Source organism: Lactuca virosa, chromosome 3 (genome assembly GCF_052849685.1).
Source record: "Lactuca virosa cultivar CGN04683 chromosome 3, Lactuca_virosa_CGN04683_v6, whole genome shotgun sequence".
Taxonomy (NCBI): domain Eukaryota; kingdom Viridiplantae; phylum Streptophyta; class Magnoliopsida; order Asterales; family Asteraceae; genus Lactuca; species Lactuca virosa.
In genome coordinates, this window is record NC_136428.1 from 424,791,268 (window position 1) to 424,808,214 (window position 16,947).

The window sequence follows — 16,947 nt, forward strand, 5'->3', positions numbered from 1 at the left end:
CATTCATTCAACATCCATCTCAAATAAACAAACAACATATATACACATATCACGTATTTTATATAAAATACTTCATATCTATGTGTAAGATGAAAGTGACTATACACTCACTTGATTTAATGAAAATCGGGCAGCAATTCGTTTCCTAAAACGATCGTTTCTAATAAAACCGGGAGTTTTATTGAGAAACCGGGCTCTGCGAGGGTCGGGCTTCGAAACCGAAAAGATAAATTTTTCGGGCTTCACGGGCACTTCGTGGCGTATTCCAGGGGTTATAATCGATACCGGGGGCTTTGGGGGATGTGAAAATAGCAAAAATATTGAAAAAGGGGCCAAAATTGCTAATTTTCCAAAAGTACCCGGAAGATCTCGCAAGCCTTCTATATATAGGCCCGAGGTTCGGACCCGAAGCAGTGAGAAGCAGACACGCTTCGCAGTCTGCGAGGTTCGGAGGCTAAGGAGGTGCGAGGCTCGGACCAGTTGCGAGCTTCGGATTGGTCAGCAGCCTCGGTTCGGACAGATGCTCGCTTCGGATTGGGCCTCCTCCTCGGTCGAATCAGAAGCCTATACGCGAGTCGGATCACGTGGGTTACATGCGAGGATCACGTGGCTTCTTTGGATACCTATGCAACACGCGTCGCTTCTCGGACGTGCCATGCAGCAGCTTCGGACACGTGGCCCGCTCCGAGCGAGGGTGACGTGGCAATCACTATTCATGCGATTTTTCTCGAAAATTGTGTCAAATCTTGTAAAATCCATAACTTTCTCATACAAGCTCCGTTTTGGACGTTCTTTATATGCACGTGTAGAGAAAATTATGCTCTACAACTTTCGTTTAGACTTCGTCGGAAAATTTTGAATTTATTTTTATATTATTATTTTTAACAGATCGGGACAGGAAATCCGTTAAAAATTCGTAACTTCTTCATCCGAAGTCCGTTTTCGTCAGACTTTTTACCGTTGTGCTACTAATGACGAGACCTTCAATTCTCATTTAGGTTATGTCGGCTAAAAATCACTCGATCTAAAATTCGAGTTTTTAGTTGTCTACTGCTAAGCTGAAACTTCGAAAAATCATAACTTCCTCATACGAAGTCAGATTTGGGCGTTCTTTTTATCGAACTTCTCGTTTTAGCGAATACTACGAGTTTCGTTTAGATCACTAAGGCTAAAAAGTACTTTATCAAAAACTCACTTTTTACGACATTCGGCACCGTGCCTGTTTGTCGCGAAACTTCGACAGGTCATAACTTCTTCGTTATAACTCGGATTTCGGCATTCTTTATATATCTGTAATCCTTGTCACGACTACTACAACTTTCTCAATAAATATCGGCTTTATATAATATTTATTTTCGAGGCTCATTTTTAATCTTAATTAATTAAATCATAATAATTAAGCATAAAACACATAATTTTCACATAATTCCTTTTCATTTCTCCAAAATGAGTCACAAAGGTTAACCTAGACTATCATGTCAATATTAATGCCTAGCCTAGAAACACGGGTATTACATTTTGATTCAGACCCAAGTGGTCATAAAGGATCGGGTCCGATTAATATAAGTCTACAAAGTGAGTTAATTGGTTCAGAGAACCATGTCCCGTGTAATAACCGATTTTAGTCGATAGATGTGAGATAAAGGTGATCGAAGTAATCGACAAAAGTATTGTAGCCTTCGTTAGCACTGAGCAACTAGTAGCTAGAGATGCTACCTACTACGATATGGTTGTAGGTCATTCTTCCTTGACCAAAAGAGGAAATATCAGGTTTTAACACAAGACGGAAGGTGTCGTCCGTGTTAATGTCATTTTGTAGACACAATAATTAGTTTGTTATATATATGTTGTGTTATGCAATGCAATGTCACTAGAATGTGGCCATTCAGTCTGTTACTGTAGCCAAAGTAAAGAACTTATCATGTGTAACGACCCAAAAATCAAGGGTAAAAGTTTCATTTTTAATATAGCTAAAACATTGATACCATTTATTTCAAACATTTCAAATCATCATTAAGTAAAACATTTATCAGAGTTCATCCCAAAATCATTCATTGTAGAAATCATAGGTGTGTGCACTGCGATCAATCCGAGCTCTTCATTCCAAAACGATGATACCTGAAACCAAAACTGTAAACCGTAAGCACGAAGCTTAGTGAGTCCCCCAGAGCATACCCCACACACAATCCACATAACACATACCGTATTAGCTATAAAGCTACATATATCACATAAGCCATGCATACATAAACCTGTAAGGATGCCATGGGCTACCCCACATGGTATTTACCTAGGAATACCATGGGCTACCCCACATGGTCTTACATCTAATGCCATGGGCTACCCCCACATGGTATTTACCTAGGAATGCCATGGGCTACCCCACATGGTCTTACATCCAATGCCATAGCCTACCCCACATGGTCTTTACCTAGGAATGCCATGGGCTACCCCACATGGTCTTACATCCAATGACATGGGCTACCCTACATGGTCTTTACCTAGGAATGTCATGGGCTACCCCACATGGTCTTACTTCCAATGCCACGGGCTCCCCCCAAGGTCTTCCATGCAAGTATCACAAACACAACTAGCATAACACATATCATATAATCACTAGCATACCACTTAGCATAAAGCTAACTATCATACCACATATCTCTACTATAGCTAGTGTACCACATAACATAAAATGGGCTGGCCTTGGTGCCTTAGACCCATTGGTATGGTGAGAGGACTCACCTCGCACTGCAGAAGCTTCCCGCATAAAATCCTTAGTTGTTGCCCCGCCAACTTCCCGAGCTGTCACTACCAATCAATATACCCAATTAGCAATTGGGTCCCATACCATAATCCTTAATCCATGCATGGGGTAAAATTACCATTTTACCCCTGGCCCAATATGATCCAAAACTAAGGCCTAAACCCAAAACAAAAGCCCATCACTATAATGTCCATAAAACCATCAATGGCCCAATTTTCCAAATTGGGCCCGGATCTTTTTAATGGACCTTATACTAAAGCCCAATATTCTCCTTAGTCCATAATCCTGACCCCAATTGGCCCACGAAGGCCCACAACAACCTAATCCAAGAATTGGCCCAAACTGAGGCCCACAAATGTGAAGTCCATATCTATATTGGGCCACGAGGCCAAATTGGCCCAACCATTCCCATATCGGCCCAAAGATACATTCAGGCCTAATAATCAGCAAATCCAGTCCCAAAACCATTAGGGCCCAAAGGTCCGAAGTCCACTAAGGCCCAAATCCTCCTGAGAGCGTACGCCCAGCGTACCTCTTCTGTACGCTTAACGTACTGGGCAAATGGGATGTACGCGCAGCGTACTACATAGTACGCCCATCGTACAAACAGCTCATGCACAACATCCATTAAGTGCTTAATAGTTAATCCAACAAGTCCAAAACACAGATCTGAGCTATACATAACTTCTAAACCCATAAAGTCACTGACTTGGTGACTTTGCATGCCCCAAACAAACCTAAACTCCAAAAATGGCATTATACTTCCATAAAAGTGACCATAACTCTTGCATGAACCCATTAAGACCTCCAAGATAGCAACTTTCTGCCTTAGGGACTCAGTTAGCACCAAGGGTGGCAACCCTAAGCTTAAGAATCGGATTTGAACCATAAAACTTCATCCTTGGGACCAAAAAGGAACCAAAACCCCAAAATGGTAGATCTAAGAGATGAATGATCAAGTTCAAAGATTTATACCTTCATCAAGCTGAGAATGAGTCCTAAAAGCTAGATCCATAAGCTCCTCCTTGATTCCCATCTTTGCATCAAACTCCATCTTCTTGAAAATGGATCAAACACCCCAAAAATGGACTCCATAAGCTCAAAATGCCACCATGGATGATATATGACAATTTCTAGGGTTTAGAGGGGTGGAGGCTGAAGATATTAGGGTTAGGTTATGAGATAAGGAGTTTAAATAGGGTCCAAGACCCTAAAATAGGGTTCTGATCTGAATGGAGTACGCCCAACGTACATATGGTACGCCCCGCGTACTCCGGGGAACATTCACGACCCTCCTGGTCAGTACGCCCAGCGTACTACCTTCTTCGCTAGTACGCCCCGCGTACACTTTGTGTACGCCCCGTGTACTCGGCTAAGCCTGAAAACCACGAAATTCCCGAAGGCCATAACTTCTTCGTTATAAGCCCGATTCCGACGATCCTTATATCCACGGAAAGGTGACGAGAAGCCCTACACTTCTAACAAATCAAACCTTTCTTAAGACCTTCCGAACAAAAATCCATTTTCCACAAAAGCCCAAACTGCCACTTACCGAAATACCCCTAGGCTTCCAGAACACGAACCGAACACCCGGATCACCTCTAATACATCACCCGCACCCAAATGGGCCTAGATCTTACCTTTCCAAGAGCCATAATCCTTACAATGACCGGCCTTCGAGCCACAACCTCAGACTAGGAGTCAATTCGGAACAGAGTGTTACATCATGGGTTGAGATTATGACCCAATTTAGAAAGGAGCAATAGTTTTCGATAAAAGTCAACTTGTGTTTCGAGAGTTACGACTAAAGGTCCATCGGTGGATAAAAGAACAAGTGAAGGTTCAAGCACCACCATTAGTAGATAGGTTCAAACCTATTGATTTCCATTCAAGAAGCCAGGGAAGTTGCAACCATCGTAGCTAGTACATAAATACGGATGCAAGTGTCTTTTGTTTGTTTTACCCATATGCTTCATGAGATGATCGGAAGGATCATTATAGGAAGATCAAATGGAGCGCGACAAGGTTAATTATCCTAGAAAAATAGGAAATAATAATATTGAGTTCGGAAACCTTCATTGTTGCTAGTATTTCCATTACATTAGTAATATCCTATTACATCATCTTGCATGCGTGTGCATTAGTATACGACTTCGTGCTTGTCGTGATCTTGTGTAACATCCTGATCTTGAGGTATGTAAATGTAAATCAATTTTGGGGTTTTTGTGTAGTTCACGGCGTAATGGATGCACCGTCATGTAGTGACATGGCCGCGTTCATCGGGGGGAACTTTTGAGTGTCAAGACGTGACACTTTATGGGTCACGATGTGACACCTCACCAGATGTAAAACCCTTATTTTGGACTTGGACCCTATTTAAAGAAAGTGAGGACTAGGTTTTCCCTCACCCTCAGCCTCCATCACCTCGAAACGACCCTTTGGCCAAACCCTATCTCTCTTGAGGCTTTTGAGCTCATTCTTGCAAGTTTTGGTGGTTTTGAAGGAAGGAGAAGAAGTTGTGCCTTGTTTCCCCAAGCAATCTTACCCCTCATTTGTGTGCATCTTCTGGACTCTTGGTAAATCCTCAAGTTTCCATCTTTTTATGCTTTCCTCTTTAGATCTAGGTTTTATGTCATGATTTGGTCCCTCTAATGTGGTTAGTATGGTTTGAAGAGATAAAGTTTGCAACTTTATGGTTCCTTTAAGTCCCATTGAGCATCATATCTTATAGATCTAGGTTTTGGTGGTGGCTTAAGGACTTTGCTAGGATCTTAAGTCATTTTGCATCTTTTGACCTAGATTTGGGAAAGGAAATGCATCGAGCATGCATGTCCATGAAGTTTGAATTTTTAGGGATTATTAGGGTCCTTAAAGTCTTTCTGGAAAATTTAGATTGAAGACTTCATGGATTAAGTGCTTAATGGGTTATTCCATGCGTTAAAGTTATCATTAAGGACTTTGGGCTGAGATCTTAGAGTGATGTCTCAACGGATAAAGTTGGAAACTTTATCCATTAAGACTTTAGGGCGAATCAGATCTGAGAATTAGAGCTTGTGGAATCGATGGAAAATGGCTTAATCCATTAAGTTGGAATGTATAGTTTTCACGATGTGACACCCTTACTGTCACGACGTGAGGACTAGGGTTTCCCCCGATTATTTTGGACTGTTCTCTGTCGATGTGGTGACCAATATGTTAGGACGTGACGACGGGTTGGATCGAGATTAAGTCGTGCTGAGATTGTGGAATCGTGACTGAGTTGGGACCAGGTTGAGCTCGTTTCTTACGACGTGACCATGGGTTGGTCACGACGTGAGGGTCAACTGATGGAGGAGTTGAGCGTTGACTTTAACCTTGTTGATGTGGTTTGACTTTTGGACCAATTTTGAGGTTAGACTCAAGGGGGTCCCTGTTTGATTGAATATGTGGGTCGTTGCATCGTCTGCGTGACAGTTAGCTGTGTTCTTAGCTGATTTCGTGAGACAAATGAGTTTTCCTTATAAATTAATTAGAATATATATATATATATATATATATATATATATATATATATATATATATATATATATATATATATAAGAAAAATTATTTTTGAGAATTTGAGGGTGGGCATGGGCTACCCTGACTCTCATGTGGCTCCGCCCATGACCACATGTGCTCGAGTTATTATAGATTAAACATGATATTTTTACTTAATTAATGTATTAAATTTAGGTTTTTTTCCTGCCTACAACACCTAGGTACCCAAAACCTTTGTGAGATTAACGATAAAATAAACTGCTAGAAGGGCGACTCGTCAAAAACTTAATAGTAAATCTCATATTTATATCACATGATAATTCATTAACATTATTTATAATCCACATGTTCTTGTTTATGGCGTTCTCGGTGGTTTCAATATTAAAACTTAAGGTAAACATTAGATTATTTTCGGAACAAAGAGAGAAACTGTTGTGTCTAATTCTTGTTGACAAAATACATATCACAGCTGATTTGCAGGATGCTAAAAGATTGTTGTTGGTGAAGAACAATGATCTAGAATGACAAGATATTATAGATTGTTTTCAAAATCAACATAAAGATATCCCTCGAAGTCCATATATGTTTGGAAATCAAAATTCAGCTTTCATATGATTTAATCTGTAATAACCTCATTAGATTTTTTGAGATTCGATTTTCCGATCAATAGCCACATAATAACAACAGAGTCAACAAATTCCTTAGACATTATATTCTTTTTTATTTTCAAGTTGGCAGACACAAAACCTTTGGTTAGCAAACATAGAAGTAGAACATTCAATCTTCAAAATAGCATATGCAAAATCATTTGTGATACGATTGCATCCAAGTTAGCATATGCGAAACCTTTAGTCTCCAAGTTAGCTTACACGAAACCATTTGTTATATAATTTTATCCAAATTAGCAAACATAGAACCTTTAGTTTTCAAATTAAAAAGCACGAAGTCTCCAAATTATCAATTACAAGAAGATTACCGGTAAACTTCTTAAAATGGAGATAATGAAAATTTTAAAAGAAAATATGGGGTTTTTTAAGAATAATCAAAAAAGTTCAGGTATAAATAGAAAGAATATAAAAAATAAGATTTTTTTTATAATATTAACGTATAAGGTTATAAATTGTTCGTATACAGAATAAAATAAGAGTTATTTTTATTGATTTATATTTAGTCATGTCAAAAGAAGTTTTTGTTCATTGTAAAACTGCCACTTCAAAACTTGCGCCATGCAGTTTTAGTCCATCTGTATTATTTTTCTTTCATTTTCAATGTACAATGAAAATGCTCTTTCTAAAATGGTCCCTTGTTCTACTAAGCTTTAACCAAATTTTACACACCAATACAAACTTCGTTCAAGATCAATTTTTTATATATATTTTTTCGTTACCAAGTTCTTTTTCAAAGGTCATTACAAGTCAAATAAGTAGTTGACCAAAATCTTGCTTATAGTAATTCATACATCGTGCAATAAAAATTGTAGTTATGAAGGATCACATTACTACAACTTAACTTGTGCACATCATTTACATACATAAGCCAATAACACGCAGCGACTAATTTACATAGCCAATCCATAAATATTGATACAGATTAAGTAAGCGTTCAGTTTTAGCCTCTTCAGTTGTATGAGGATAAAACTAAACGCTTATTTAATCTCTACCAAATGGTAGAAACAACTATGATAACCTAAGTACACAAATCTTCATGACCAATCTAGCAACCTTCAATGGTGAAGGAGAATTGCTTTGAACATTTCTTTTTTAACGAGTGCTTCTATAGAACTTCAAAGTCCATTTCCTGATATAAGAAAGTCACATTTTATTATTAGTCGGTTAGTGTTGGTTTTTTCTAGATAAAGTGTTGTCTGAATAAAAAATATTCAAGAAACATGAAGTCGTGAACCGAACTGAAATACTCAAAGCGATGTAGTTTATGTATAAATTTATATGATTAATTATGCTAAAAGTTGAAATAGCTATAATGCTTTCATGGTTTACATTGAAAAAAAAAATGAATGTGTTTAACATATGTGGGTTTATATAATTTTTTTTAATAAAATGATTATCTGATTCTAATTTTAAAAGTGACAATACCTGACTGCAAAATGGGCAAGTATGATTTCTTTCCATCCACTCGAGAATGCACGAAAGGTGAAATTGATGGTTACATTTCGTTATAATTCTTGGATTCTCTTCATCATACTCTGCATATCATCAATGTTTGAGATCAAATTCACCGATGATCAACTTTAAAATTTTAAGAAATAGCAATATACTTTCATCTATTTGTGTATTATAGCATCCTGATTTTATTTCTTTCTATACCTATACATATGATTTTTTTTCTTATCAAGACAATATACTTTGAAAAATCTACTCAATTATAGTATTATACTTCATATTTCTTTATAATTAGAACATTAATCTTCGATTTTTTTCCAAAATTTTTTTGTATTTGGATGACATTGCTATAATTCAGTAGATTTTTCAAAGTCTAACATTGTAATAGGAGTAATCAATAGTAGGATGCTATAATAAACAAATCAAGAGAACTACATCGTTGTTTCTTGAATTTAACCCTAAAAACACAACCTTTGTCCCAAAATTGAAAACCATTTTGGCTTTCAAGAGTCAAACCTATTACTCTTTGACTTTGAAAATCAGCAAGCTCCATTTTTGAGATGAAAAAAAACGATATACATATTTTTTTCAACTTTTTTAACAGCAGGCCACCCCAAGGTTGAAGGCTGTGGGATTCAGTCTTGAAATTTCCGGATTAAAAATGGATTTTAGTAATATGGAACAGAGTGAATACTAGTTTGACCTAAAAAGTCAAAGTCAATATACCTTCAAAACAAGTGGGACAAACATCCTCCTCTTCTACTTTCGAACCATCAAGACCTTTCGATATTTGAAATCCAACATCAATATTCTTTGTGGACCCGACAAAAGGGGTGTCACCCTCGGCTTCACGGTCTAATTCCTTAACATTCACCGGAATCGGAATCGGAATCGGTTTCTGATAAGCAAGATCACAAAAGGCTTGGTCGTCAAGGCCGGTGTTTGTTGATTGTGGAATTCCTAAGACCACATCGAATGGAATCGGTGTTGGCGGAGATCGATAAGTGTCCGGAATTGACATGTCAAGATTTACATCGATATGTAGTCTCCCAGGAAATGGACCATTGTGGGGTGATGACGTTTCACTTTGCTCTAAAGGTGGTGGACACTACAATTGGAGTAAAAAGAATGGTCTTTTAGTAGAATTTAACATTTGATTCGCAAAATGATTTTGAAAGGAATGTAATTTTTCAAAGGAATTGCAAAAAGGAAATCAATAATAACTATTGAATAATTTTAAAACTTTCACTTGTAATTAATCTTTTTTAGTTTTTATTTATTTCAATATATATATATATATATATATATATATATATATATATATATATATATATATATATATATATATATAAAAGAAAAAAGAAATAATGGAATTGAATTCCTCATCTCGAATGGTAAAATCGTCAAACGTGGATTTTTTATGCAATCTCCCGGAACTCAATTCCGTTAGTTTGGCAACCAAACTAGTTGTGGAATGGAACAGTGATTAAACCATGACTCCGTTTTTTTACCATTTTAAAAACCATTTTCAGATATAGAAAAACACGATGTGGTTATTTATGGATTTAGCCACTTAACTACTCTTTTAGTGGCTAAATCCCTAAAAGTAAAATATTCAGTGACTAAATCAGATAAAATGGTGACATTTGTGCCTTTTTGAAGTATAAAGAAAAGAGAAAACATCCATACGTAGTAATAGACAGGGGTTCCTTGGAATTGGAATTTCCGAGATGAAGAACAGCAACCTCCCATTTTTGGTTTTCTTTTATAAATTAATATAATCTTTCCTGCTATTTTCCAAACCTACAATGGGTAAAGAAACTTATTATTGCAATACATATAAACTTACTTAACTACCCCTAACCCTAAACACATAATTATCGGATTCTAAATCTTGCAGTGGGAATAATCATTTTAAAGAAACACATCCAATAGATAATCGAAACATACAAGAAAACACACATAAAGATTTTACATAAAAGTCGCTATATTTCATCAGAAAACACCTTGAATTACATACATAAACACATAGACACCAATGAGATCGATCTAAAAGGAACAAAATTTCTGAGAATTTAACACACAAGGACACAACCATTAGTTAAAAATCAAAGTTTTAAACCTCATAAACATTTGGCATATGAATACACATAGATCATTTTTACATGAACAATTAATCTCAAACCTACAAACATTTCTAACTAAAATTATAAAATCTCATCAGGAAAAGTCATCAAAGAACACTAGAAGAACAAATTTCCCAAAATCAAACATACTAATTCAAAATTCAGTCAATAACTCAGCTCATAAGCATTCGAAACCTGAATAATACTAATAAAAAAAACTTATAACCTTCACCATACGAGAATTACCCATCAAGTTTAGATAATCAAAATCCTTAAACAAAACATACCCAGCTCAAATTTCAGTAAGATTTTAAACTTCTATAAACAGAAATCATGATTACCTAACAAAAGTCCTTGCCTTTTATGTATCACTTGATGAAAACGGCGATGAAGAGGGTAGTGAAGCGATGAGAAGGGTAAAGCAAAGGGTTTTTGTTAACGAAATCCCACTATTGGTTTTGAAGTGTTTAATTTTAATAAAAAGGAATAAATAAAAAGAGGGAAATTTTCGGTGGAAAAAAGGGTTAGAGAAAGACAAACATCGAGTCAAAAAGAGGGAATTTGATAGCCATTCTTCAGGGCGAATGTTGGCACTGTCGTTCACTGTGTTATACAGTACAACTCTGAAAGTGAAAATGGTGGGTCCCCCTTGCTGGCTGCTTTTCAATCAAGCCGCCAAAAAAATAAAAGGAAAAAATGGCTTCGCCCGGGTTCGAACCGGAGACCTTCAGTGTGTTAGACTGACGTGATAACCAACTACACCACGAAACCGATGAATATGATACCCACAAAATCTAAATAACTTAAAAGAACACGGAAAAAATAAAAAACAAAGAAATGACTAACCGGGTGTGAACCGGAAAAATTGATCAGGTAAATGGCTTCGCCCGGGTTCGAACCGGAGACCTTCAGTGTGTTAGACTGACGTGATAACCAACTACACCACGAAACCGTTGACTATGTTATCCCAAGAAAATTAAATAAGTAAAAAGGAACCGAAAAAAAAGTAAAGGAGAAAAACAAATGGCTTCGCCCAGGTTCAAACCGGAGACCTTCAGTGTGTTAGACTAACGTGATAACCAACTACACCACGAAACCGATGTATGTGTTTTTAAACTGGACGTTAATATTAACTGAGACTTGTATATTAATATATTATGGCTGCAAACCTCACTGGGTCCTTTTCATTTAATCAAGAAATCCAACTAAGAATTATGTTATTATTTCTATACATGATCCATTGAAACAACCAACTTTGAATCATACCAAACAACACGTACTGGTATTTTTTTTATCATCAAAAATGATATTATTACGATATCTCTAGATCACCGATAATAACGCCATAATGATAGAATCCAAAACAAGCCTTTTACAAGCTTGAATATTTCATGTATCCACCCATCCAAAAATGTCTTCCACAGTTGAAAACAAAGGAATGTTCAAATCGGCCCACTAAACGTATGATTGTTTGTTTCCAGAAATTGCATACAACTTAGACATAAAGACGAGTTCAAGTCAACACCTCTATGAGCCAAGTTTGAGAAAATTGGAAGTCTATCCAAACTGAAGTCTCCAACAAAAAGTAATAAGTTTTTCTGGAGATACACATGTTCCAACGAGTAGAAATATTAGAATGTGGCAAAGTGACATCATCAATATACTTACGTGTTTCATTGACTATAAAAATCAGATTATTCCCAAGTTTCAATTCCAACTATCAGTTTGGTCTGTAATCTGGACTGAATTGAGAAACTCCTTAAGCTCCCGAAACAGTCTCAACTCAGTCCCTCACGTGATCTGATGTCACCAGTTCCAGCTCCACATCCTACCATTCCATCTATATTTCACCAAACAATCCCTATTATTTTTGAGAATACAAAGTCCATGGAATCTAGTGAGCAAAGAATCCTCCCCCAACCAAGAATCTTTCCAAAAAAAAAATGGTAGATCCATCGCCAACTTGTCTCGTCATAACTGAACTAAGAAGGATCCCTCGTGCCATGAAAATAATTTATAGAATCAATTATACGACTCCAGACTCCCTTAGTGTAACGCCCGCGTTTCCAGGCTAGGCATTATTGTTGATGTAATAAGTCTAGGTTAACCTTTGTAACTCTTTTGAAGTATTAATGATGAAATATTTGAGTATTATGTGTTTTATGCTTAGTTGTGTGGCTTAATTGAATTAAGAATAAAATAAGCGTCAAAATTAAAGTGTAAGATAAACCCGATATCTTTACATAAAGTTGTAGTGGTTGAAACAAGGATTCCGGAGATATAAAGAACGTCGAAATCCGAGTTATAACGAAGAAGTTATGACTTGTCGAAGTTTCGCGACAGAACTGGCACGACGTTGAATGACGTAAAATATGAATTTAAGATATAGCGATATCTAGCCTTAGTGATCTAAACGGAAGTTGTAGAGTTCGTTAAACCGAGAGCGTGCATAAAAAGAACGCCCAAATCTGACTTCGTATGAGGAAGTTATGATTTTCCGAAGTTTCGACTTAGCGGTATGCAGCCCGAATACTCGATTTGAGATCGAGCGGTTTATAGCCGAAACAATCTAAACGAGAATCGAAGATCTCGTCGATAGTAGTCCAACGGTAAAAATACAGACGAAAACGGACGTCGGATGAAGAAGTTATGAATTTTAACGGAGTTTTCCTGTCCCGGCCTACTAAAAATAATATAATAAAAATATAATAAAAATAAAGTCAAAATTAGCCGACGGAGTCTAAACGAGAGTTGTAGAGCATAATCTCACCTACGCGTGCATATAAAGAACGTCGAAAACGGAGCTCGTATGCGAAAGATATCAATTTCTGAAGTTCGGGGCACAAAATCTGATCCTGTGTCAGAACTCACGACATGAACACTGTGTTCACGACGTGAACTCAGAAAAACGTCACCTGGACTCTGTCAGACCCCACTTGTGATGACGCATGCAATGCCGATCAAGCCCCATGACGTGAACCCTGAAATCTCAACCTATAAATAGAAATCAAGGGTCAGCCGATTATGGTTGCTCCATCTCTTCTCTCCCACTCCCGATACTCTCTCTAAGCCCTATTTTAACCCCCGAAGCCCCGGTGTTCATCCCGAGACCCGAAGCAAGTCCCGAAGCCCGAAGATCCCGAGAAGAAAAGAGTTTCCGAGCCGAAGCTCTGCCCGCGAGAAGCCCGGTGTGTGAAGTGATCCCGGTTTCACCGAAGAATACTACTTCTACAAGCCGTAGTGCTATCCGATCATCTTCTGATCAAGTGAGTGTGTAGTCACTTTCTTCTAATACATAAATACGAAGTATTTACTATGAAATACGTGTTATGTGTTTATATATTGGTGTTGATTTGAAGGGGGTACATAATCTCTTTTAAATGCACGATTTTATACAAGTATCAATTTAACGTACTAAGTATATGTGTTATGTGAGTGTATCGATGTTATCTTCTAATCTCATAGATATGATTTATTCTCTATGAAATACGTGTTATGTTTATGTGTCTCATCTTTTATCTGGAATGTGTTTTGAATGAACATACTATGCAAGTTTTAAATTATGTATAAAAATGTATATTTTATCTACTAAAATGTTGTGTAGAACATGGGTAGATAGTTGTCTTGTGATAAAAAGATGAGAGGCCTCGATGTTTTTGATTTAGTCATCTAGCAGAGTTTAGATGACGACCACAGACTTTTCTAGACAGTCCTGTGGAACGCTAGAAGGCTCGCCACCTGTAGGTGTTAATGAACTTGGGTGTTCATTCGCTGTACTCCATCCCCCTCATGGTTGCCTTATTTGACATATATTGCTGGGAAACCCCCGAATGCATGTGTTGTCGCCCCGATGAAATATTCTTAGACTAGGTCCCTTATGTTAGTTGTCTTAGGGACGTAAAGTGAGAATAACGGGAATGGGTAATTGGGTTATTGTTGGTTGGTGGAATTAAATATAATTATTTATTGTGGGTTGAAAACCCTATATGCTCACCAGGCTCCCAAGCCTGACCCACTCAGTTTTCTTTGTATTACAGGTAGTGGCACCAGAGCATAAGTTGGATGACTTGTCAAGTTATTTTTGGATTATAGACCTGCTGTTATATATATAACTGTTGTAAGGTCTGTATTGTAATGTTTATGCTTTTGGTCTGTTTATCGGAACATGACATCCCGAGTTTTGTTATACAATGAAAATACATTTCTTTATGAAATGCTTTGGTAAATCTTATTTTATCATATTTCGTTTTGGGAACAAATTCCGCAACTCTTTTAAATCAAATGATTACTCTGAAATTGTTTTAAAAGCATAAATTTAACCGGTCTTTTCTGGCCGTTGGTGGAACACTCTGGGGAAAATCCTAAGCCCTAACGAGCTGTTCGTTGGTGGAACACTCTGGGGAAACCCTAAGCCCTAACGAGCCACTGCAATTGACTTGGGCAGAATTTTTGGTGCAGTTCAAGCGCAAGTTCTGCTCGGCTCAAAATCTGTTGGAGTTGGAAAACAAGTTTCTGACATTGACGAAAGGCAGCATGTCAGTTGATGAATACACTAATAACTTCACAGACAAGATGGAGTTTGCTTTGCGCATCGTCCCAGACGAGCTGACTAAAGTTGACCGGTACGCAAAGGGACTCCCATGGGAGTACGCAGCGCCAGTTCGTCAGGCACCTACTCTGGAGGCAGCTATTTGCGTTGCCAAGTCTGTTGAGGATATGATCAAGGGAAGAACCGCCAGCAAGGTTGAAGTTGGCGAGAAGAGAAAGTTTGAAGGAACTTCAGGTTCCAATAAGAAAAGTAAATTTTTGAAGTCTACTTCGAAGAAGTTTGGAGGAAAAGGAGGCAAAGCAAAATGGTGTGATAAGTGTAAGAAAAAACACTTTGGGAAATGTAGTGATGATGTAACTTGCTACAAGTGTGGAAAAACTGGGCATTTTGCCAATGAGTGTCCGTCCAACAAAAGGATGTGTTTTGGTTGTAATGAAGAGGGGCACATTTTGAAAGACTGTCCGAAGATGAAGGAGGCAGCTAGGCCCAACATTCTACCAAAGCCGAAGGCGAGAGCCTTTCAGATGACACTGGAAGCTGCGAAGGATGAAGCTGATGTCGCTTCAGGTACCTTTCTCGTAAACAAATTACCTGCTCAAATTTTATTTGATTCTGGAGCCAACTACTCCTTTATATCTCATGAATTTGGTAGAAAACTAGCTTTGCCTGTCGATAGACTAGATAATGCTTTATTAGTCAAAGTTGCTAGTGGCAAGTTTGTACCTGTTAGCCATCGTATGAAAAACATCTTAATTGACTTGAATGGGAATAAGTTTCACGAGGAATTATTGCCTATCGAACTTAATGGTTTCGACATCGTGTTGGGAATGGATTGGCTTAGCGCCAACGATGCCGAGATTTTATGCAAGAAGAAGATAGTAAAAGTAAACCCACCAGGGAAAGAGTCATTTATGGTGTATGGGGACAAACGCAGAGCAAATTCTGGAATCGTTTCGCTAATGAAAGCCAGAAAGTGTTTGGCCAAGGGATGTACATCGTATCTAGCATTCGTGATTGATGCTAAGAAGGAAAAGAAGGAGGTGCAGAGTATTCCAGTGGTATGTGATTATCCGGAAGTATTTCCCGAAGATCTTCCTGGATTACCACCTGATAGACAAGTGGGGTTCAGAATAGACTTGTTACCAGGAACCACGCCAATAGCAAAAGCACCGTACCGACTAGCACCGACGGAGATGAAGGAGCTAATGATGCAACTTCAGGAGTTATTGGACAAAGGTTTCATTAGACCTAGTTCATCACCCTGGGGAGCTCCGGTGTTATTCGTGAAGAAGAAAGATGGAAGTATGAGAATGTGCATCGATTACAGAGAGCTGAACAAGGCAACAATAAAGAATAGATATCCGTTGTCGAGGATTGATGACCTGTTCGATCAACTACAAGGTTCAAGTTATTTTCCAAAGATCGACCTAAGGTCAGGATATCATCAGCTGAAAGTAAGAGAGCAGGATATAGAGAATACTGCTTTTAGAACGAGATATGGACACTACGAGTTCTTGGTTATGTCGTTTGGACTAACCAATGCACCAGCAGCGTTCATGGATCTAATGAACAGGGTCTGTAATCCATTCCTTGATAAATCTATGATAGTGTTCATAGCTGACATTCTGATTTACTCGAAAAGCCAAGAGGAGCATGGTAGATACTTGCGAGAAGTGTTAGAAGTCTTGAAGAAGGAGAAGTTGTATGCTAAGTTCTCCAAATGTGATTTTTGGATTCGAGAAGTCCAATTCTTGGGTCACGTGGTCAACCAAGAAGGGATAATGGTTGATCCAGCAAAGATTGAGGCTGTAATGAAGTGGGAACAACCAAAAACTCCCATGGAGATACGAAGCTTTTTAGGCTTAGCCG

At 37.8% G+C, this 16,947-nt stretch overlaps 1 protein-coding gene and 3 non-coding genes across 4 annotated transcripts; all 4 read right to left on the bottom strand.

Moving 5' to 3' along the window:
- Positions 1 to 7,634: 7,634 nt before the first annotated feature.
- Positions 7,635 to 11,122, bottom strand: RHB1A (RING-H2 finger B1A). Its single transcript, XM_079082077.1, has 5 exons — positions 10,871 to 11,122; positions 10,093 to 10,206; positions 9,130 to 9,511; positions 8,377 to 8,486; positions 7,635 to 8,080 (listed from the first exon to the last, which is right to left on the bottom strand). The coding sequence occupies exons 2-5, from the start codon at positions 10,153 to 10,155 to the stop codon at positions 8,057 to 8,059; spliced, it is 579 nt and encodes a 192-aa protein (XP_078938203.1). The 5' UTR covers positions 10,156 to 10,206; positions 10,871 to 11,122; the 3' UTR covers positions 7,635 to 8,056.
- A 104-nt stretch (positions 11,123 to 11,226) lies between these two features.
- On the bottom strand, positions 11,227 to 11,300 carry TRNAV-AAC (transfer RNA valine (anticodon AAC)). Its single transcript has one exon. It is a non-coding gene; the product is annotated as a tRNA-Val (tRNA).
- Positions 11,301 to 11,407: 107 nt separating this feature from the next.
- Positions 11,408 to 11,481, bottom strand: TRNAV-AAC (transfer RNA valine (anticodon AAC)). The gene has a single exon. It is a non-coding gene; the product is annotated as a tRNA-Val (tRNA).
- Positions 11,482 to 11,553: 72 nt separating this feature from the next.
- Positions 11,554 to 11,627, bottom strand: TRNAV-AAC (transfer RNA valine (anticodon AAC)). Its single transcript has one exon. It is a non-coding gene; the product is annotated as a tRNA-Val (tRNA).
- Between the last annotated feature and the right edge of the window lie 5,320 nt (positions 11,628 to 16,947).

Bases quoted from the DNA above. Each gene is read 5' to 3' on its own strand.
- RHB1A (XM_079082077.1), bottom strand. From the start codon at position 10,155: ATGGGAGGTTGCTGTTCTTCATCTCGGAAATTCCAATTCCAAGGAACC. The intron at 9,512-10,092 runs GTATGGATGTTT...CTCCAATTGTAG, and splicing joins GAACCCCTGTCTATTACTAC to TGTCCACCACCTTTAGAGCA. The intron at 8,487-9,129 runs GTATATTGACTT...GATGATATGCAG, and splicing joins TTGTCCCACTTGTTTTGAAG to AGTATGATGAAGAGAATCCA.